At 37.2% G+C, this 25,363-nt stretch overlaps 1 protein-coding gene across 11 annotated transcripts in view; it reads right to left on the bottom strand.

Annotated features, from left to right (window-relative positions):
* Window positions 1-25,363, bottom strand: part of SYTL2 (synaptotagmin like 2) — a 1,607,062-nt gene that overhangs the window by 42,989 nt on the left and 1,538,710 nt on the right. For all 11 annotated transcript variants that reach the window (XM_044071181.1, XM_044071180.1, XM_044071175.1 and 8 more), the window contains one exon: window positions 1,027-1,129. In XM_044071181.1, the coding sequence (XP_043927116.1) occupies window positions 1,027-1,129 (103 nt within the window). The remainder of the gene's footprint in view (window positions 1-1,026; window positions 1,130-25,363) is intronic.

Consider the following 25,363-nt stretch of genomic DNA (forward strand, 5'->3'; position numbering starts at 1 on the left):
AGAATTTGGGAGTCCACCTCTACAAAGGGGCCAGTCACAAGTGGAGTCCCTCAGGGATCAGTCCTTGGACTACTCCTTTTTGACATTTACTTCTCTGAAGTCAAGGCTAATGTCAGTGGTCTCTGCCTGACTAAATTTGCAGATGATTACAAATTAGGAGCTGTCATTTAATCCCCCACCAACATAAATGTTCACCAAGAAGGACTGACACAGACAAACAAATGGTATACTGGGAAGATGGCCCTTTGAAAAGATAAAGGAAAAATATAACGAGTTGTAAGGGGAGAAGCTAATTAACACACGTCTTCCTCTTAGCCATACTTTGAGTTACAAGATGACTTGTTTTGCTGGGTAAATAAGGGTAGACAGGAAATAGTAGGACATCTTTTGGTAACCAAGCCTTTCATAAATCTAATGACAAAAGTGTTGCACAGCCGTGTACTGGGAAGACTTAGGAAAAGAGAACACAAAAGTACGCATCTAAGATTTTGCTTATCAGAAATATGGAATGAGGTTGCAACCTTCTGTGCTGGATGCCCTGAATGCCATGATATAGTCTCACACTCGGGTTTTTAATATCCTTTCATTGCAATGCCATTTGAACATATTGCGATGGACATAGTTGGACCACAGATAAAATCCAGAAATGGGTTTCAATATATTTTAGCTATATTGGACTGTGCAACTAAGTACACAGAAGCTATTCCACTAAGTAAGAATAATGCTAAAGCTATGCTGAGGGCACCATTTTTGTCTGTAGTTATTATTCTCAAATTATTCACAAATTATATTTCCTGACAAATGTAAATATACAGTACAAATCCCAGAATCTTCTTGACCTACCAGGCATGTTCAACAACAGTAACGTACATCCTGCCAGCTCTTGTTTATTAAAAGTCATTATTATTTCTGTCAACTATGCCATGATTGCAATGGGTTAGTTCCATATGACTCTATCATTGTACATAATGTAGAGGTGTAAAGAAAACCAGAGGAGTGTTATGTGTTACAGTCTCTGACAACTACCATTTTACGAAAGGATCAATGCCGCTGCTCTTCAGTGGTGGGAGGTTCTTGCAGTCCTTCACCCAGATGTGTACTTCACCAGTGACAGGAGTCTTTTTACCAGCTGAAAGGAAAGGAAAACTATAAGTTGAGTAACTCACACCTTTCATTTCTTCATATAGTTCCACTACTTCCACATACAAGGTTCACTCTATATCTTAACTGATATCTTTAATCTATGTACCAATACAAAGATATATATATATATATATATATATATATATATATATATATATATTATTTTATATTATAGTTTAAAAGGTCTAATCTTTCAGATGTTGACCAACAGTTAAACTAGCAAGCATGGTCGAAACACAAATCCAAGGGAAAAAAAATCCAAAAAACACAGAAATTCTGATTTTTGGCAGTGGACAAGCCTTCCTGCACACTCTACATCCCATGTAACTTATATATACCAACTCAGAGACTGTACAACAGTGGAAGAAGGGCAGATTTCCCAGTCTCCACTGTTCTGCAGTCTTGCACAGGCAAAAAGCTGGTATTGTCGGATCAAATACATTTTGACCATCTGTGCAGGTGTTTTTGCTTTCATCAAAACAACCAACTGTCTTACACATGCACACACACACACGCGCACACACACACACATACACACACACACACACACACACACACATATATATATATATATATATATATATATATATATATATATATATATATATATAAACAGAGAGGGAGACAAACAAACACACACACACACGCACACACACACACACACACACACACACACACACACACACACACACACATGAGCAGTTCATAATATAGCGGATAATACTTGATTCATTTACAGCTGCTTAACTGTCCCTTCACATTGTTGCTATGATTTTAATAACCTTGAGAGTGACATAGGAAAGCTAGGTAAAATAAGGCACTGATCGTGACAAGGGATAATAAAATTAGTGTAAAAAAATGACACTGGGTGAGATTCATAAGGAATCTTGTAACACAGGTGTGCTAAGGAATTATGCATTTATACTATTTACTGCAACTCCGATTTTAAAATAAACACACCCACTGTGCCATGAAGAAATGCCTCACTTTAAGACTGAGGCAGAAAGGTTGTAGAGCACAGCAAATTGCTCATATGCATTCAGCTATAACTTGCTGCACTTTATAAATCAGCGTAAACCTACACCAGTTTGCATTGTGTACTAATGTTGTAAAATAACAGTCATTTTGTCAGCAGTACTTCAAAGAGCAAAATGAAACAAGGGACTTACACTGATCTGCACTGTGCAACACACTTACAAATCATACTCATTGCTTTAATGGTGTATTAAGCAATAATGCAACCAGGTAAACTTTCTGTATTGATCTGAGCACAATTTTAATGAGCATCTCTCAAAAAACAGAATACCTTGCTTACATGGGGCAGAAGAAAGTGGTGGGATTCATAAAGAGCTTGGGCTTTTATCCATTAAAACCTTTGGCATGGGAGTGCCACAGGCATTACATAAAAAATATATATAGAGACAACCCATGGGTCTTTGCAGTGCTTTGCTGTGATGACACCAACTAAAGTATTTCTAAGCGTATACAGCAGCAGGAGTTTGGGATTTGTAAACACTACCACTGTTAGAGAAGGATCTGGTCCATTGTTGGTGGAATATGCTGATAAATAAATAACTGGAGCACAGACACTCCACTGACAGCAGTGACTCCTTCAATGTACACAAAATTAAGTCATGTCAATCCTATTTTCCCTGGTGGCAAACAGCCACATTTACCATCCATCTACGCCTCCTAGTTCAAGAACTCTTGGCAAAGCCAAACATAATGGGAGGACAAGGAAAGTACAGTTGTGTACACTTACCATAAATGTAGATGTTTGAGTGTATTCACTGTTGCAATCATTACATTTGGGTAATCCTGCTGGCAGGTTGCCCTCAACCAGCCTGAATTCCAAAGTCTTGGGCCCTGCATCAGCTGCTGTCACCCTTTCCCTGACATCAGGTTGTCAGGGTTATAAAAGAAGCAGCTGACACCATTTTCTTCAGTTTTTCTTGCCCCAGATGTCAGGTGCCCCCAAAAAGGGTAGCCAAACTTTATATATATAAACCAAAAAAAGGGTACAAGCCAGATAGCCAGTCCCAGATGACTGTTTATTCCGCAAATCCACGAACCAACACTGATAAATCACATTAGCTTGGGATTATAGTAGAAAAAAATCAAGCACGCTTTTATTCATTTTATTTTTTTTTTTGGTTTATCAGTGCAGTTTCGGGTACTTGTGACCAACTTGCTTGTTTCGAAACTTTATATATATATTCAGAAATACACTAATATAAATTTTACCTTCATCTATAAGCAAATACACCACATAGGTAGTATAAATCAGAGAAGGAAAGATAAGATCCAAAAGAGAAAAAAAGGGGGAAGGCGGGTGGGTAACCTAGACTGCAACAGTGAATACACTCGAACATCTACATTTATGGTAAGTGTACACAACTGTACTATGTTCTTCGTGTTTCACTGTTGCAGTCATTACATTTGGGTAGACTTCCAAAGCTATGGTTGGGAGGCTGGAACTAGACAGCAGTAGGAGCGGCTATGAGGCCCTGCAGAACTGCAGTGTCAAAGCCTGCCCTGGATTTAGAGTAGAGTGGCAGATGATAATGCTTTGTAAAGGTGTGCACTGAACTCCAAGTAGCAGCCTCTAAAATGTCTCTGGTTGGTACTCCCCTGAGAAAGGCTGCTGAGGTGGCTGCAGCTCTGGTGGAATGAGGCCTAATGCCCTTAGGCACTGGCTTGCCATGGTGTAAGTAGCAGAAACGAATGCAGTGGCCTAACCACTTAGAAACAGTCTGCTTTGAGATAAGCTTTCCTTGTGATCCTGCAGCATATGCCACTAGTAATTGCTCTGTCTTCCTGAAAGCTTTGGTTCTGCCCAAGTAGAATCTAAGCTGTCTGTGTACGTCCAAAGAATGCAGAATTCACTTCCCCTTGTTCTGTGGATTTGGGTAAAAGGTTGGCAGATGGATGGCTTGGTTAAGAGCCACACTGGACACTACTTTAGGCATAAATGTTGGGTTTGTCCTCAGGGAGACCCTGTCTGGATGAAAAATGATGAAAGGTTCCACAGCCATGAGCACCTGTAGCTCTGAAACTCGTCTTTCAGAAGTCATTGCTAAGAGCAGAGCTGTTTCCCACGATAAAAACTTCATATCAGCAGTAGCAGCTGGCTCAAAAGGAGGCAGGGTGAGCTTTTCCAAGTCATAGTTGAGGTCCTATGCATGTATTGGTAGTCTCCTTGGGGGCATTAAATTTTTGGCTCCTATGAGGTACTGCCTTAATAAAGGGTGAGAAAAAAGTGGTGGCTCTGTATTGCAATGAGCCGAAATGGCAGAGGCATAAATTTTAATTGATGAAAAAGATAGGCCTTTGTCTAGCATCTGAGTTAAGTATTGCAAAATCTGAGGAATATTTGGTACCGCTGTATCAGTTCCTTGTGCCTGGTTCCAGGCACAGAATCTCTTCCATTTTCCAGCATAAGACTTTTCTAGTGCTAGGCCTTCTGGCTTCCAGAATGACATCCATCACAGCTTTACTGAGGGGTGTTTTTTGTATGACTACATTATCCGCCATGCTGCCAAGTTTAATGTCCTGAGTTGGCTGTGCATGATCTGATTGTTTTGCTGGGACAGTAGTCAAGGTATTTGAGGTAAGGTCCAAGCTGGGTATAGAGATAAGTTTCTTAGTATTGGATACCAGTACTGGTGTGGCCAGTCTGGGGCAATCAGTATCATCTTTGGCTTCTCCTGTCTGATCTTTAGGAGCACCTTGGGGAGGAGAGGCAGTGGAGGAAAGGCATATACTGATAGGTTTTTCCAGCTGAAAGATAGGGCGTCCACTTTCCATGCTTGTCGGTGATAAGTCCTTGTACAGAATCTTTTTAGTTGTTAATTGAGAGGGGAGGCAAATAGATCTATGTCCGGGCATCCCCATTTCCTTGTTATCATGCTGAAGACTTGTGGATCCAGCTTCCACTCGTGGGGATCCATGAGGTTTCTGCTTAGTTCATCTGCCAGAGTATTTTCCTTTCCTGGCAGGAATTGTGCCTGCAGATGTACTTGGTAAGTCAAAGCTGTGTCCCACAGGGTCATGGCTAGTCTGCAAAGTGGGTAATAATGTGTGCCCCCTGTTTGTTTATATACCACATGACCGTGGTGTTGTCTGTCTTTATTAGTAGTTGTCCCGGATGAAGTAGGTCCTTGAAGGCTGTCAGGGCATTTTGAACAGATAACATCTCTTTTTGATTGATATGTAGATGTATTTGGTTTGAGATCCATGTTCCCTGAATGCATCTTCCTGCCATGTGGGCCCCCCAGGCATAGTCTGATGCATCCGTTGTTAGTGTATGCCTGGCTGGAGGTAATGTGAATGGCTGTCCCTTGTTCTGGTGACAAGCCTTTGCCCACCATCGAAACTCCTGTTGCAGGCAGGGAATGAGAGTAATGACTGTTTCCAGGCTGTGGCAATATTGAGTCCAAACAGTTTTTAGGTACCACTGAAGTTTCCTCATATGCAGTCTTGCATATGGAATTAGTAGGATGCAGGATGCCATGAAGCCCAAAGCCTGCAGAATTTTTCTTGCAGATAACTGGGCCTTTGTTGCCAACATTTTGAAATAGGTAGTCAGTTGCCTTTGTTTGTCTGGCGTGAGATAAGCCATCTGGGCAGTTGTATTCAAGCTTGCACCCAGGAATGTTATCTCTTGTGAGGGTACTAGTTTTGATTTCTTTTTGTTGACTGTGTACACTAGGCATGTTAGAAGTGTTTTCACAAATGCCAGATGTTGAAGAAGAATGTCATTGTTCTCTGCTTGAATGTTACAGTCGTCCAAGTAAGGATATATTTGTATTCCTCTTTGTTTGCAGAATGCAATTACTGGTGCCAGGCACTTTGTAAAGACCCTGGGCGCAGTAGATAAGCCAAAGGGCAGTGCAGAGAATTGGCAATGCATTGAACCAGCCTTGAATCCTAGGTATCTTCTGCATGATTGTCTGATTGGAACATGCAGGTATGCCTCTTTTAGGTCTAAAGTCACAAGCCAAGCATTCTTGCCCAGCATGGTCAGAAGCTGCTGCAAAGTTAACATTTTGAATTTTGGAATATCCAGGAAAGTGTTCAGAATAGATAGGTCCAGTATCGGCCTCCAGGCCTTGTCCTTTCTGGGTACAAAGAACAGTCTTCAGTAAAATCCTTGTCCCTGCTCTTGCTCTGGTACTTGTTGAATGGCCCCCATGTCCATGAGGGATGAGACTTGTCTTTGTGCCTCTGCCCATTGATTTTTTGGCAGATCTGGACAGCCGTTTGCCTTTGGTAGAGTATGGAAATGGAACTTGTAGCCTTGTGACACTATGTTTAGAACCCACTTGTCCTGGATTATGATGTCCCAATTTTGAACAAAAAGTGCTAATTTTCCCCCTAAGGGTGCTGCCAGAAGATAAGTGCTTGGTGCACGCAGGGGGAAGTCATTGGGACTGTTTTCTGTATGTTTTTGATCTATCTTCTCCAGCTTTGAAGGTAGAAGCACCCCATTGCTTGGGCCTATAAGAACCTTGCGCCTGGATCTGCCCCTAGGGCATCTGGATCTGCCCCTTTGAGGTCTGTCTGACACAGGAAAGGACCAATTATTTGTAGGCCAGCGTCTACTAAACCTAGGTGGCTGTACTTGTAAAAAATCTTTGACAGTTTGCATAGATTTAGCTTTGTCCTCCATTTTGTTTAACACCTCTTCTGCCTTAACACCAAACAAAGTATCATGCTGTAAAGGTGTATCTAGTAATTTAACTTTTTAACATGATCAAGCACATTTTGTTTCTTTAACCAAGCATGCCTACTAATTACAGAATCCGTAACTGCGGCCCTGCCTGATGACATTTCAGGATAATTAAACTGGCGTCCAAAAAAGTTTAAAGCAAAATCATACCGATGCTTAATAATGCGTTGGTTAAATCTAGCACAAAACTGACAACCAGTAACGTTGTGATCAGGGCCTAGGTAAGGAATACAGTAAGAATGAAAATCCTTATGAGGTATTTACTTTCCACAAGAAATACAATTATTAACTTTTTCTGACATCGGTCTGGAGCAAGAAAAAAGTTTCCCCAATGGGGTACTTAGCTTTATTGAAGACTTCAGATCTGAAATTCAAACACAAAAATCTCAGGAGTCAGCTGACCGGCACTTGCGAACTGCTTCTGCTTCGGGCACAGCGCTGCAAGAAAGACTGAAGAAAATGGCGTCAGCTGCTTCTTTTATACCCCTGATGACCTGACGTCAGGTAAGGGGTGACAGCAGCCGACGCAGGACCCAAGACTTTGGAATTCAGGCCGGCTGAGGACAACCTGCCAGCAGGATTACCCAAATGTAATGACTACAACAGTGAAACACGAAGAAAATCCAAAAATTATAATCAAATTTTAAATATTGCTCTCATAAAATTACAAAGTTGACAGTATAACAGTTTTTGCATTATTGTGCACTTTCTGAAGGATGTGAAGTCTGAAACTCAAATGTCTGTCATTACTTAGTGATTTCAATCCTCAGTGACTTGCAAGAAAACCACAAATTTTATGAAAGACAGACCAAAAATATGAGGTAAAAATCTGGACATTCTGTGAAATTCTGGACAATTGAGAGGTATCAGTCACTAGCAGTTAAGTAAGCCTGTCTACTGACCTTGCAGTTCAGCACAGAGCAGAACCCCATTCACCGCCATCACCACAAAACTCACCCATCCTGTCATAATCAAGTACGTCTTTCTGCCTTTAAATCTGTTAAAGACTGTACTCTTCTGTTTCATTCACCCTTACTGGTGGTTATCAGATCCCTTTCTTACTCTCAACCCCAATTCAGCTTATTAAGTGATCTGTGTAGCCAGCTTATCCCCACCTAATCTTGCAGCAGACAGACTTCCTGGCTACTCTGACAACAATGGGAGTGACAGCTACTTCCTTACTTCCTCCCACATCATTGTCTAGGAGTTATTGGTGTTTCCATCCCAGCCTAACCATCCTGTGAGTCATTAAATTCTAACTTCAGCGATGTGCTGGTGAATAGAACCAACAACTCTTCACTTCCCATGGCAGGATAGCCATTGGGTTCTCAAAGAATACCTCAAATGGTGGGACAGTGTTTTGTTTCCTTCTAAAACAACCTAACCTAAATCAATGACAGGACAGAGCCCACAGCTCTTGCATACATACATTGTACCATACCTCCCTAGTCCTGAAACACTGCAAATGATACTCATCACATTGCCACGCATGTACCAGTCTTTCTTTTAAAGACTGTATCTGTGCAGTACTGTGCTGATAGTTGATTTAATATAACTTGCAAGTCATTCACTTCTGTGCCATCCAAGGATGGATCTCATCTGTACACTACACCATAACACCGTAAACACCATCTGCAAAGTCATCACTGTTGTGGAGCTCAATGGTAAATCACAGATAATGCTACAGCTGATACAAATTCTAGCTGTTCTACACATAATAAGCAGTTACATACATATAAAAGCAACCTATTCTGTAGCAGCTGACAATAACTTGTGTGCATAGGGGAGCACAGTTTGAAGAGATGTATATTGTTTTAACTAGCATGTTTAGATAATCTTGCTGTTTCCACAGTAAAATAGTGACCGATCCCTTGATAGTCTGTGCTACTTGCTGTTTACTTCTGGGAAGTACAACATTCAAACTGCATTGTTTTGGCAGAATTTGATTTCTAACCACTACACTACCTATAATATAAATAACTGCACTTTACACATTACATAAATTGACCACTAAAATGCACAGATTCTCTACACAAAGCATTATGCACAGAGCAACACCTAACACTTTAACACAGTGGAACCACTGCTACCTCAAACAAAAGTTACTTTTTGAAGTCTTCCTGACAGTCCAGTAGCTCTCATTTTAATGAAATTTAAGAATTGGCCAGTTTTACCTCAATGGTCATTCCTTCTCCTACCAAGTTTATCAAAACCTGGTGCCTTGTACCTTAATCCATCTACACAAGAGTATTTTGTTCACTGCTGTACAACCTTATTCTATAGCACTTTGTACAGATGGGCAAGAGATTATCAGACAAGATAGCCTGGCATGAGAAGACATCAGTAGAGAACAGTGACATATGAAATTAGGCTATCCTACCACATGCAGGACAGCTAACTGCTTGAATAACAGCAAGTGGCCAAAACACACATCCACTAAATAGTATCACTGCATTCAAGGTAGCTGACTATATCAAATGCAAGGGTGCAGGCAGCAAAGCCCTCTGTATTGTGAGTATGGGATGTGTGTAAAACCCTGCACAATATATGTATGAGTGCATGGGGGTGCCCCCATACAGAAAAAAGTTGTCTTGAAAAACAAGTCAACTGTTTTGCTTCCAGCTGACTTTCTAGTGGACTGACAATCCATATTTCATCAAATTACACACACACACACACACACACACACACCCACACACACACACACACACACACACACACACACACACACACACACACACACACACACACACACACACACACTGCAAACCCTCTGCATAGGCATTGTTTGAATCATGGAAATATTAAAGGAAAACATTACCTCTCAGTCGAGACTCATATCCAAGACCTCCAGCTTTTGTGCTGGTGCCACTAAAGACCACAATGACAGCTAATATTTTTCTTATGTATTTCCATGTTTCATCAGTAATTCCATTTTGCTGTCTTCTATACCATACAACTGGGACAAAAGCAAAACTTTGTGAAATGAAACCACATTCTGTAATGTGGGTATAATGAGTACATCAATACTTGATGTCATAAAATCAGAACTAAATTTGCATCCCTGAATCTTCATTCTGTGGACCTCCAGGGGCACATTAGTCAGCTTGAGCAGTTGATTAATTTGGTCACTGTAAATATGCAGTTATTGGTACAATACAAATATCACTAATTCACTTCTGCAAGTAGATTATTTACTGTTACTCTGTTGTTACTCTAAATTACTTTTATTAGTTTGTGGCTGCTATTTGCCAGACAAAAAGCTTTGTGTATATTGTGAAAGGGAAAAACATGGCATGTTAACATTTTTGACATGTTTAATTTACTGCCCCCAGAGGTCCTCTTTGTTTTATTCATATCAGCAGTTAAATAAAGGTTATTTCAGTCTCTTTATTAATATTTCATTTATTTGTTTGTTAACCATCTATGTCCACAAGAATAAGTATATCTTTTCAAGGATAAATAGGGAGCACTGTCTGCTTACTGTTTAAGTTGAATTCAGGAGCCTGTCTTCCAACTCATGTAAATGAGTGTATTTGCAAGGAATAAAATGTAGCAGAAGGTGGTTTATGTTCTGTCAAGAGCACCCTTGGGATACAGAAAGAATCCCACCTTGGACACTAAAAGCTGTAGTCAAAGGGGACTGTTTCCACAATCATGTACAATGTGATTCAGAGAAACATTAGCTTCAATGAAGAAAAATTTCATTACTGGCTAATCTGCATGTCTCTAAATAGTGTGGTGTTACTGCTAGTACCAATCATACACACACACACACACACACACACACACACACACACACACACACACACACACACACACACACACATACCCCCATACATACCCCCATACCATTTACCTGTCTATTAGTTTACAGAACATCCCTTCTGTAGTCTTTTGTAGTTTTCTTTCTCCTCAATGTTGAAAATCATCAGTGACTCCTTTTTTGTATTGATTGTATACATAAAATGGCCACCGATACTAACACATACACAGTGAGCTATTTTTGGCTGCAAGTAACCTTAAAGTTATATGCAATAAAACAGCACAAACATATACAATCCCAAACCATTGGGGGCATTACAGATAATATGCAAAAGGAGGATGCAGAAACAGTCCTGAAGAATAGTCGTGAGATGGACACTAATACATATGCAGAGAAAGTAAAAGACAAAAGGGGAGTAACAGAAAATAAAAAGGCAGAAAGAAATGAAAAATGGAAGTATATGGTAAGGATTCAAAGTAAAGAAGACAAAGAAATATATAGGTATGACGTGTGGGACAATTTAATATCTCCTTTTGGTGTAAAAGCACATGAGATAAAATTATTTATTCTCATTATCAAAAATATATTTTGTGATATTATATTTGAGACTGTTTTTTTCAATGGAAAATGTCCTTGGAGAATATGAAAAAAACTACAATAAACATCCAAACCGAAAATTTCCAAAGAAACAAAAACCCCACAAAGGAAGACCACTCCAGGATAAACTGATAATAATTTATTAACGCTTCTGGTACCTTGGCATTTCACCTTCTCATGGAATACTACATTAACACAGCCCCATCCTTACATACGTACACCAGATACCAATTAATCAATTAAACAATCAATAATAATACATCAATTACAGAAAACCCACAGACACTTAAACACATACTACCCTGTAACAACTATAAATATATGCAAACATTAATACATACATCAAAATTAAATAAATGCTAAATAGTTAAATTATTATCTAAATTCATACCATTGGGAAAAAATGTGTGATAATTAATAATCATACTACAGTCAAGTCTGTTAAGTTCCCTTTTAAAATTTCCCCTGTTGGCCTCAGGTCATGCCAGAACACTAAAGAACAGGCTACTACATGATCCCCCATGCTTGGACAAAAAATGGGTAGCTACCGGGCTCCCAAATTTCTGTCTCCTAACATCTCCCAAATGTTCTAAAATACGAACTTGTGGAGGCCAGTGTGGTGGAACGAAAAAGGAGGAAATTGTCCAGAGATATTAAGGACTTTGAGAACAATTTGGTTTATGCTCATTCATGTAGGGGACGTCCTAATAGATCGAGGTCTGGTAAACGGACTGCATATGGCGTTCATGATTCTTCCATTTAATCTGGGGAGCTGAGTATTGGCAGGAAGAGTGTCTCCTTTGAGGAAACCAGATCAGAAGATGTCCTGGAGCCAAAAAAAGTAACACAAGGTCAGCAGCCAGTCCAGCAGCAAGTTTGGCCCAAGACAGCACAGGGGAAACACAACACCAAACAGAAGTAAGACTTTATTCTCCTCATTCTGCCATTTTGAGACAGTAGAATTATGCAGTAATGTTTCTTATCATGATGATAATCAGCAGTTGAAAATTATTAATTTGACAGGTTTAAACATTTCTGTGCATGCGGAAAGTGTATTTTTAAGAGGGGCAAAATTCATTCCTTCTTTAGCTGACATCATACTGGATGTTAAAAACTTTTGCCGCAAATTGAATTTAAAAGTATTTTTTTCATGGTAAAACGGAAATCTCTAGTTAGTAATGCATGTAATGTTGAATTTTCTGATGATGAAGAGGTGGATTTGCTTGATTTAAGTATTCATGATACAGAAATATTTCAACAGTGTGTGGAATTCGGTTAAGGGGATGTTATTGACTTCGTTGAATCCAATATTGAACATGGGGAGGGGGTTGCACAGGTTATGGACACCTTGATATGCTTGATTTACCCTGTGATAGCACCTTTATGCCTCCAAAGTTAAGAAATGCCATTAATATTTTTGAGAACTTGGTTTGTAAAAACATTGAGAACAGTCTTGGTAATTTTTTAAAAAGTTTCTGTTCATATAATCTTAATAAAGAGGAATGGCAGGCTTTACAGAAGTTATGGTCTAATTTGGATAAGGTCATTTTCAAATTGGCTGATGGGGGGGGGGGGGGCAACTGGGTAATGATGAACATATCCCAATATGATGGTATGTTGCTGGGAATACTGTCTGAGGAGGGTTATTAAGTTGTTACCACACAATCCTATTAAGTGGTTTTCTGAGGAATTGAATGAAATATTGGAACATGGGGAAAGGCTGTTTTTTTTTAAATCCAGTGATGTTAAGAAGTTGGTTGTTAAGACACCTAAACATCCTTTTATGTATGCCATCCCCAAGCTCCATAAAGATCTTTCCAATCCCCCAGGTAGACCTATTATTTCTGGTGTAGGATCTTTTTTGGAACATGTGAATACTTTTTTTGGATTTTCATCTTAAGAAGCATTTGACCATGGTTCCTTCCCATGTTAAGAATACACATGAAGTATATCAGGATCGTTGTGATATGGAGTAGAAAGAAAATTATTTTTGGGCAACTGTGGATGTGAATGCCCTGTATACTAACACCGACATAAGATGGGGATTGGAAGCTGTGGCCAAAATGCTGGGGGAAGGACCTCGCTCATTGTTTTTGTTAATCCTTCTTGAGTTTTGTTTTACTCATAATTACTTTAAATGGAAAAATTAATTCTTTTTACAAAAGAAGGGTACGGCGACAGGGGCGGTCTTTGCCCCATCATACGCCATTATATACATGGGGGATTTTGAAAGACAATTTATGGGAATGAAAGAATACTTTTTGAATAGTGTAGTATATTACAAAAAATACATTGATGATTTGGTGTTTATTTGTAAGGGTAAGGAAGAGGAGTTTTTGGAATTTATGTGCTTACTTAACAACAATCCCCATGGTTTGAGGTTTACTTGGAGCACTGATAAATACAGTATTTCATTTTTGGACATAGTTTTTTATGTAGATGCTAGGCAAAGGATTCAACACAGACCATTAAGAAAACCCACCGCTGTTAACAATTTTTTGCACACTACTAGTATGCACCCCCCTCACCTTACAGACTCTTTGCCATATGGGAATTTAATAGGATTTTCAACAATACAGCTGAATTAAAGTTTAAAGATAAATATCTGAATGAGGTACATGTTAAATTGCATGCTCGTGGTTATGCTGATAGTACCCTTCAGAAGGCAAGAGCTAGGGTTTTGGGAGAGATAGGGGGTCGGACCAGGGGGTTATGGACACAATCAAAGGGGACATTATCAGAGAAAGACGGTGATGAAAGGTTGTTTTTCATCACTAGGTACTCTGAATTTTCTCCCACATTGGAAAGGATAGTTAGGCAGGCTTGGGAGATTATTAGTGAGGATAATTTCATAGGCTCTCTGTTTCCAAAACATATCATATTTTTGTATGAGAGATATAGTAATCTCAAAGAATTACTTAATCAGAAAATCTCCCAAGGTGGAAGTTATGGTGTGGTGGACAGTAAACTGGGTACTTATCATTGTGGGAATTGTTCAGTGTGTAACTGGGCTAGGAATTTGCATGGTTGTAAAATTAATGGGAAGTTTTATAAAGATAGGGAATTTTACAACTGTAATAGTTGTGGGGTGATTTATGTAATAGGTTGTGATTGTCATCCCACATGTTGGTATACAGGACAGACAACTAAGAAGGTAAAAGTTGATATTTTAGAACATTTGGGAGATGTTAAGAGACAGAAATTGGAGAGCCTGGTAGCTACCCATTTTTTGTCCAAGCATGAGGGATCATGCAGTACCCTGTTCTTTATTTTTTTGGCACAACCTGAGGCCAACAGGGGAAATTTTAAAAGGGAACTTAACAGACTTGAGTGCAGGATGACTATTAATTATCATACATTATTTCCCAATGGTATGAATTTAGATAATAATTTAACTATTTAGCACTTATTTAATTTTGATGTGTGTATTAATATTTGCATATATTTATAGTTGTTATAGGGTAGTATGTGTTTAAGTGTCTGTGGGTTTTCTGTAATTCATGTATTATTATTGATTGTTTAATTGATTAATTGGTATCTGGTGTATGTATATAAGAATGGGGTTGTGTTAATGCAGTATTCCATGAGAAGGCGAAATGCCGAGGTACCAGAAGCATTAATAAATTATTATCAGTTCATCCTGGAGTGGTCTTCCTTTGTGGGGGTTTGTGTTTCTTTAGAATATGAAAAAAAGAAAGACTGTAACCCATCAAATCTCTATATGATAAAAGCATTTAACAGAAAAACAAAAAAGAAAATTATATGTACAATTTCGACCAGAGGTGGAAAGAGAGACTTTGAAAGGTCATTTGAAAACTTTATGTAAAGAAGTACTGGACATTGCAAAAGTTTATGATAAAAGGGGTTTATGGATTGGTGGATGGGGAATAACATCGTTAAAAATAGAAAGAAAAAAAATTATACATATACTAAGTATGATAAATGTGGAGGGGAATAGAATGCCATAAAATACTTAGGACAACTCAAAACATGTTTTTTTGGAGGGGGAGAAGGACATTTGATATGTAACTGTGATAAAAGAAAATGTTCTATTTGTGTGGAAGAGGGACATGATGCAAAAAAAAATAAGTAACAACATTGCCATTTATGGATGAATTGTAAAAATGCAAATAAGAATAAGGAAAAAGAAAGAGAAGAAAATGAACAAAGAAAGGAAATGTTAGAACGAGTAGAAATAGAAGAAAATATAGACGAGAAAAAAAGTAAGAAAGAGGACGTGGAAGAAGGCTCTGAAATAAGTGAAGAAGAAGATATACATTGGGAGATAAAAGAAAAAAAATATTCTATTAAAAATGTAAAAGGCAGAAAAAGAAAATTTAAAGGGACAAGTGCGTAAGAAAGAAAAGGAAATGGATGACAAGAATATATACAATGAATGGGTGAGGTTTGGTATAATGGTTAATGTGTTTGATTCACAGACACAAAGAACAGGGTTTGATTTTCACATTTGAGAGAGGGATTGGATAGTCTTAGAATGGCCCATCAAGGCAGCTAGCCTAGTAATTAGCTGTGAACCTATGAATCTATGGAAAATGAAAAGTTTAGAGTGCTTTCTGTAAATATGAATAGTATCAATAATACAGTAAGAAGAATATGGATTTTGGAGTGGTGTAATACATGTGATGTAGATGTAATTATATTAGAAGAAACAAGATTTTTAACAAATGAAGAAAGATTACAAACCGAGAAACTATGGGAGGGGAGGGGAGCTAATCCTGTATTTGAGAAATGAGAGATGTTCTGGGATAACCATACTGTGTAGAAAAACAGTAAAGATATTAGTTTTAACTTTAGTAAAAATTGGAAGATTAACCATTGCAGATTTAAAATGGAAAGAACAAGTATACAGAATTGTAACATTATACATTTATACTAACTGTAAAGAAAGGGAAACATTATTTCATCAGATTTTATACTATATAGTGATAACTATGAATATTATAATAACAGGAGACTTTGTAATTTAAGAGGCAAGTGCAAAAAAAGTGCACAACATAAGAAAAATGTTAGGAATTATAAGATGTGGTAAGTTAAAACTTTGGGACAAAATTCATACAGTTATAAAAAGGGTATGCATAGAACTGAAATAGAGTATTTTATAGTATCAGAAGGTTTAGCTATAGGAGAAAAGGAGGTAGCTGAAACAGGATTTTCTGACTGCCTTGCAATATAGCTAGAGATAAAGGAAAACAAGGAAAAATAGGCAAAGGAATAAAAATGATAAACGAGAAAGCATGAAATGTAGAATGAAACAGATTAGTAATACAGTTATGGAACGATATTACTATGAGAACATTTTATAAAAACTGGTCTGAATGGTGGATGATATTTAAGGAAAAATATAAAAAAATACAGTGGCAATATTGTGTGAGAAGTGTAAAGAAAGAAATTATAAAAGAAAATCTGACGATGCATTGTAAGATTTAGAACATAATGACAGAAAGTGTTTTGACAAAGAAAAATAATTATATGAAAGAAATCAAGAAAAAATATAAGAATTATTATTTAAAGAATTCTAAACTCTGGAACTCCCTTCCTGCCCACTTAACATCCAACAACTCCATCACTCAATTTAAGAAACTCCTTAAAACTCACTTCATGAACAACAGACTTTGCTCCTGACTCACCCCTGGATAACATTCTAGTATACAGCTAATCTATCTGTACCACACTAAAATATGCTACCTTCTCAGCCTACCCATAGTCCTAATATTACTACAAGATAGGAAATGTTTTCTGGAATGTTAAGAGAGCATTACTAACTACCCATCCATTTGTCTAGTAGCTACTGTAATGAATTGCATGTATTGCTCCTCATAATTATGAATGTGTTTACACTGTCTTACCTGTTGCTCTCATAATTACACAGAGTGTATACAATATGTCTCACTTAGTTTCACAATGTTAGTCTGCCTGTAATAAATTTCACAACTAATGGCTTTTAATGTTAAAAATGAATGTAACTGGAGCTTTTCTCCTTGAGCCTCTGCTGAAAATGGACTTCCATCCAGTCGGACTCTCCCGATTAACAAATGTAAAATAAAATAAATAAATAAAAATAAATAAATAAATAAATTAAGCAAAGGTATTTTTTACAAGGAAAAAGAAAAATATCAATTTACTTGAACAGATTAGTAAAGGAAGATGTTAGTGTAATGACAGAAATAAAAAATGTAAAAGGACAAATAAAAATAACTCAGGAAAAAATATGATTAGTGTAGTATAATATGTGCAAGATATGTTTAAATTAAAAAAGAAGGTAGTGAAAACACATGAAAAGTAAATGTTAACAGAAAAGGAGAACAAGCAGTTGGAAAAGAAGATTTATTTATATGAGCTAGATAAAGTATTAGGACAAGTAAACATAGATTCAGTTACAGGACCACATGGGACAGGGGATGAAATGCATAAAAATTTAAGGGATTGGCAAAAAATATATATATTTTTTAAAGATTTTGAATGAATGATTAAATGAAGGTTTTATGCATAAAGATAAACAATTAAGAAAACTGGAGACTGATAGCATTGAATAATAATGACTGCAAGATCTTTATGGAAATAATACAAAACAGATTGGAAACTAAAATGAAAAATATTATAGAACATAGTATGTATAGTATAAACAGGAAGGCCTGTCAAGAATTATTAATGATAGAGAAATTGTGGATGATACCCTAATAAGGTATTTGATGCAACTGGACGTGAAATGTTATGGATAATAATGAAAAAATATAATATAAGTGAGAAATTTAGGAAATCACGCATGCCAGCATATAGTAATAATAAAGTAATACTTGTAAATGGATGGTTAAGCAATGAGGTGCATATGAAGAGTGGTATAAGATAGGGATGTCCAATGAGTTGGACATTCTTTGCATTAGTTATGTATGTGATAGTTTGTGAAATGAATTACAAAATAAAGTAGGTGGGGGTATATAACTCCTGAAGAGTTGAGAATTCCAGTCCTATTAACATATGCAGATGACATTATAATAATTGCAAAAACAAAATTTGGGTAAAAGAAGTAATAATTTGCACAAATGAGTGTCTAGAGGTGATAGGGGTGGGTTTAAATATAGAGTAAAGTAAAGGTTTAGGTGATGTAGTAAAGATAGGGGGTATATATTTTACAATGAAAGAAATTTCTGTGTTAGGTATAAAATTAGCGAATAAAGATGCAAGTAGAATTCAATGTGCAAAAGCAAGAGAAGAAACAAAACAAACCTGTCTTTTCCAGAGGACATATAAATTATCATTCAAAAAAAGGGCTTACTTGATAAATTCAGTACTGATGGGAAAAACAGCATACTTAGCAAGTATATTTAAGTTGCCAACAGTATTTGAAAAGGAATTATTGCAGATATTTTTCATTTACATGGGGTTAGATTAAACCCAGTAAAAGTAGGAGTTTTGTATGTAAATAAAGAGGAAAGAGGTTTCAGGTTATTTAATCCAGTGGTATATGATGCTTCATTAAATTTGTACAGACAATGAAAAAGATGAGAGATTAGTACTAAACTTGTGTACATATAAGTATGGTAAAAAAGAGTAAAACCGAAAAGAGTATATAAACGAAGAAATAAAATAATTTGTAGATTTAATGTATTGATGCAGTATAACTGTAGTTTTTTTACTGCTGGTTTAAATGTAGGCAGGATTTGCTTTGTGTACGTGATGATGGCACGTATTTAGTATTTAAGTATTTTATTGCATGGATTCATTGTCTGAAGAAGTTTGCTTTACTTAGTAATCGAAAGCACTTAATTATACCTATTTTGTGGCTTGGAGTTTTTATTCTTCATTTTGGTTTGTGGAGTTTACTAGTTTGGATGTTTTTAGAAGAAATAAAATGTTATCAAGAAAAATATTTTATGTGTAAAATAAAACTGATGGTATAGAAAAAGAAAGAAAAGTATGGTATAAGAATGCAATGAAAACAACATTAGTATGCAAAACCATGGGAAATCTAAAATACGAAAAAAATAAAGCTATAAAAATAAGAAGAAAAATGATGTAATAAGAAAGTAGAATGTCAAGATTTTTGTGGAGACTGGAAACATAAATTGCCAGTAAAAAGAAATAGCCATGTAAAAAGAAAAATGATAGAATATGTTTACATTGTCAAGAAGAAGAAACAACTAAACTAGCAGGTCTTCATGCTACTGCAGTAAATATGCTCCACTCAGCATATCTGCTATGCAGAGGACTAGCTAGGGTGAGGCTAAGGGGCAGCCACACTGGGCATAAGGTGTTATGAGGTGTAATCAGGAGACGCAGATTGATTACTAGTTTAGTACCAGCATTAATTTCTGTACCAACACTTCTGAATGCAGGTAGAGAAATGAAAGCTAATACTGCTTTTGTTGTAGGGACGTAATACTGAAATACCACTGTTATAAATGTAGTCATTTTTAAAAGTGGACAGAGCATTTTGCTAGTCCTGTAGTATTTAAGGGGTACAATCAAGAAGAATTGACACAGTCCTGGTCAGATTAGGAAATAGCCCTTTTTTGTTTCTTCTCAACATAACATTGAGGGGTGCACATTAGGAAAAATGGACATAAACTTGGCCAGATTAGAGGAAAAGACTTGTTTTTTGCTATGTAACTCAGAGCTGGGGGGGGGGGTGGCATACTGACATACTGATGGACTTTCTAACAATTCATACATGTCTGCAAACAGATTCTTGTATCAGCATATATTATTCCTGCATCTGTAAATTCTGCTAAATCATAAGCAACTAGGCGTTCCTCTTTCAGAATCACAACACCTACACCATTCAGAATAGCATCTATTAATATTCACATAACAGTACTTCAGTGTTAGGATCTCAAAAGATTCATAATTCTTACCTTGTTCATAGCTCTGGTACCAGGCTACATCTTGGTCTAACAGTTTTCTTAGAATCAAATTAATCTTAGACATATTACACAGAAACTTAACAAGATTCTGCATATATATTTTTTAGAAACTTAAGCGATACCTATTTGTCATTTCCACAGCTGATTAGAATTTTTTGATCAAGTTTCATTCCTTCTCTTTATGGAATATGGCCAGTGTATTTCTGACTTTTCACTCTGATTTTACATTTATTCCTATTTAACGTAAAAGATGTTCCCTTGCATTCAGAAAGGGCTACCAAAAGTGGTAAGCCCTAACATGGATGTTTTCTTACTGGTGGTAGCCCTTTCTGAAACAGAGATAGGTCCTCCATAGTGATTCTACATAGTCTGTAGCCAATGGTGGGCTTTCACAGCCAAGCTACATACAAATGAGGCATTCCATGGGAGGGCCTCTGTGAATTAATCATGTGCTATCCCCAGAAATGCCTGTCATAAGCCATTTAAGTAGCAATGCGATTTACAGAAATGCCCGGCTGCGTAAGTTCACTCAGCAGGCCAAGTGAATTAGCTTGGTAAAAAGTTCTCATTTACCCATTACTTTCAATGGGTCAGGCTATGTTAGAGATAGGTTTTGGGAATTTTTGTGGACAGGTAGAGTTAGGGGAAGTGTCTGTGTTTGTGTGCATGTGTGAGTGCATACAGAGGGATAGGTGATCTCAGGTGAGTGTGTGTGTGTGTGTGTGTGTGTGTGTGTGTGTGTGTGTGTGTGTGTGTGTGTGTGTGTGTGTGTGTGTGTGTGTGTGTGTGTGTGTGTGTGTCAGGTAGTCACAGTAGTGGGGTTAGGGGATAGGTAGATGAGTGTCTGTTGCAGAATGGGTGAGTTTGTCAGTGAGCATGATACAGTTACAGGGGGTTTTGAGCATGTGCACGTGCGTGTGTGACTTTGTATGTGTGTGAGTCTGCTTATGTGTTTGTGTGGGGAACTGCCATACCTGTAAACTTCACTAGAATAATGGACAAAACTGGAGCTTTAAATTACTGCCTAATTCACTTAACAGAACAGCAGTTTTTTGCAGTATGATAGACTTATGGGGCTGGAGACACTAGATACCAGGGTTTGAATTAATACCTTAAGTCACTAGTTAATAGAAGAGATGGACAAAAGCTTTGAACCCTGTACCCATGGCACATAAAACAACACCTTAACAAGCCAGAGCTTCAGTCTTCTAGATACCAGGAATACTTTTTTAAATATTACCTTAAGTCATTTAAAAAAAGTTACTTAAAAATGAGAAAAGCTTTAAACTCTGTACCCTTGGTACAGAAAGCAGCTCATTAACACTCCAGAGCTTTAGTCCTCTATACTACATGAGGACTTAAGAAACTAAGATGGTTTCTATCGTGATTTCTATTTGAAAAATAAAAAGTATGAAACACTTAATGATGGGCACTACTGACATACTTTAATAGTCAGTGAGTTAGGAGGAACAGACCAGGGACAAAATTAGGGACAGAATGAAGAATGGAGTTGTGTCCATAGCGGTGGGCATCATACCTCTAAATGGCCATGCTGAAGACTTCCAGACAAAGCCAAGAAGAATACTGGATGACAACAAGGAGAATGTTTTAAATATTACTTGGAGTTGCTTTAAAATTTAACAGAACAACAGGTCTAGCACTGCAATGGAGTTTTGCAGCAAGAAAAAGAATGAAACTCTAATGTTTGGCATTACTGATTAACTGTAAACATCTATGACTTATGAGGGACAGAAAAAAAAATAAGTGGTTTCAGCAGGGACACTCTGTAATCTCAGGGACAGGTAAGGGTTGGGCAGTGTGTGTGTGTGTGTGTGTGTGTGTGTGTGTGTGTGTGTGTGTGTGTGTGTGTGTGTGCGTCTGTGAGAATGAATGAGAGAGGTGCCAGAACCAGTACGATGTGTAGGCCAGTACAGGTGATTACAGCAGGAAAGTGCTAATTAGCAAAAGCGGTAACACCACAATATTGAAAGACATGCAAATTAGCTGATAATGAGGTATTTCAGCATTGCAGCTAATGTTACTGAATAGCATTTGCAGTGATTATGAAGATTGATACTTTTAGTTATAGCGGTTTCCATCTGCACAAAGTGCTCTCTATAAATCCATCCCAATGCCGCAATCTATTTAGCAGCTTTAGCAGTCTCCCATCATATTCTTATTGTGTCTGACCCTCTCACTAACAGATCATCAGTTATATTTACAACACCTTAGACTTCTCAAGTCTTGTATTACTTAAAAAAATGACACTTTGGAATATGTCTGTTACTGATGAAATAGCATATATAAATGTAAAGGTCCTGTACTTTCATGATGTTATATTAAATGTACACATTTGATTTGGAGCTTTTCTGATCTAGATGTTGTTTGTCTTTCGGCTTTTCCCGTTACAGGTCGCCACAGTGGAACTCCGGTCCGCTAATGATTGGCAGTAGATTTTTACGTGCTGGCTTGCTGGGTCTAACGCACAACCTTCAATGAAGGAACGCCCATTCACGCATGTCGCTACACAGAAGACGCTCTAATTGAGAATCGAACAGGCAACGTCTAACTGTGAGGCGGCAACGCTACCACAGCACCACTACCAGATCTAGATATATCACCCTAATTAAAATGATGCAATATTTTTGTGATGACTGTCTTAGATTTTTTGTTTGTTACAGTACATTGTCACATTTTCCTTTTATAGTTACTAATTTTATAGGGATCTTCATTTCATTTCTCCTTTTGTCTTACTGTTTGACTCACAATTTATTTTACATAACCTTTTTTCATCATTTAATTATGTTATCTGTGTACTCATAATTTACTTGCTCTGCACACCTCCACAACTTTTCATAGGTCAGACCTGTTTCTTTTAAATGCCTTCCCTTTGTTTAGTCATTTCTTATATCACAAATTATTCCACCTCTTATTAGAAAATCACAGAACTCACCAAATTCACAAGTCTTATGTTCTGTTCTTCAGTTCAGTTAATACATGCATCTAATGGGCCTTGTGATGTAGTAAAGACTAAATATCTTATAAAGGGTAAGTTCTTTCTAAGCTGGCCATAATTATATAACATATCTCTAAGTACTGATATTCAAGTAAAATAATTGTGTCTTCTTTCTAAGAAAAATAAATTAATGTTGTTCACTTATTATTTCAGATTTATAGCTAATCTACTTACAATGAAGACTTAAGTAAGTGTGTGTGTGTGTGTGTGTGTGTGTGTGTGTGTGTGTGTGGTTGAATAGGTGAGTGTGTCCATGAGTGCGATCGGATAATGGGGCTGCATGTGTGTTTGCATGTGCATTTTTTTGTGTGTGGGGGGAACTGCTATGCCTCTAACCTACTTCAGACTTATCAGCAAATTCTGAAATCTGGGGGTGACCACTTGATGTCAGGGCTTTAAATTATTAGCCTAGCACACTTAAAATGTTAACATAACAACATGTTTTGCAGCATGACAGATGTACTAGGGGATGCTAGATACTGGGGATTTGAATTAATATTCCAAGTCATTTAAAGTGTTAACAGCAGATTTTACAGCATGCTATATGGGGTGGGGGGATAGACATGAGGGACTGGAATTAATACCATAAGTCACTAATTAAAAATGGAAAAGAGAAAACACTTTGATCCTGTACTCCTGGCGCACAAAGCAGCTCATTAACAATCCACAACTGTAATCACCTGCACTACCTGAGGTCTTAGCAAAGTAAGAGGGCTTTCATCCTGATGTATTTTCTGAACAATAAGAAGTATGAAACTATTAATGTCTGGCATTATTAACTGACTGTAATAGTTTGTGAGTTACAAGGAATAAAGTAGGGTCAAAATCAGGAATAACAGTGAAGGGTAGAGGTGTATCTATTTGGAGGGCCACCATATCTCCAAACAGCTGTGCTTAGGACTACCAGATGAAGACAGGAGGAATATTACATGCCTCCATGGAGAATGTTTTTTTACTATTACTCAGAGTCACTTAGAAAGTTAACAGAGTAACAGGTCTAGCATCATGATGCACTTTTGGAGCAATAAGAAGAATAAAACTCTAATGATTGACATTACTGACTGATAGTAATCATCCATGATTTATGAGAGGCAGGACAAAAATAACAAGCTGCAACAGGGTCATGCTGTAATCTCTGGGGCAGATAAGAGGTATGGTGGTGTGAGTGTGTGTGTGTGTGGGGGGGGGGGTGGATGAGATAGGTGCCTGTACCAGCATGATGCATGGGCCACTACAAATGATTACCACAGGAAAGTGCTGATTGGCATTAGCAGTAACATCATGTGATTCAGAGAAATGCAAATTAGCCAATAACATGTCTCTGAATTGCATTTTCAGCAATCATAGAAACTACTACTTTTGGGTGCAATCTTTTGTGCAAGTTGAAGGTACTCTATCTAGCTCTATCCCACTTTATTAATCTATTTACACCTTTATCAGTCTACTGTTATACTCTTTTGTGCCTGATCCCATCAAAATCATCAGTTATGTTTGCAATACCTTACATTTTACAAGTCTTATATTACTTAAAACAATGGCTATTTGGAATACCTCAGGTGCTGATGAAATAACAAATATAAATCTAAGGACCCTGTACTTTCATAATGGCATATTATTTGAACACAATATGGTTTGGAGTTTTCTAATCTAGATGCACTTTCCAGAAACCATACCTTGCATCTAGTTCTGAGTAAACATACTCCCTAATAAAAATGATGCAATATTTTCTCTATTCTCTATCTTGGATCATATATTTGTTACAGTGCACTTCCTCATGTGTTTTTCTTTCTTTCATAAGTACTACTTTTATAACACCCCATTATTTCAGTTCTCATTTTGTCTTACTGTTTGATGCACATCTTATTTTACATACCTCTTTTTGATCATTTATTTTATCTGTGTACTAGTAGTGTACTTGCTCTGCACATACCCACTCCTTTTCATAGGGTCAGATTTATCTTAAAAGCCTTACCCTTGTTTTATAATTTCTTATAAAACAAATTATTATACCTCTTATCAAAAAATCATGCAACCCACCATTTTGTTCTGTTCTTCAGGTCAGTTAATATATGCATCTACAGGACCTTGTGCAATGTCTTTTAAAGGTTGATTTGTAAACTGACAGTAATTACTGAATTTATCTCTAAGGACTACTATTTTGCATTTTTCCTTTTTTCTAGGAAAGTAAAAGAGTTAAATAATTTTATGTTTTATTTGAATGTTGCACG

Source organism: Protopterus annectens, chromosome 5.part0 (assembly GCF_019279795.1).
Source record: "Protopterus annectens isolate FY-2018-M chromosome 5.part0, PAN1.0, whole genome shotgun sequence".
Lineage (NCBI taxonomy): Eukaryota > Metazoa > Chordata > Ceratodontiformes > Protopteridae > Protopterus > Protopterus annectens.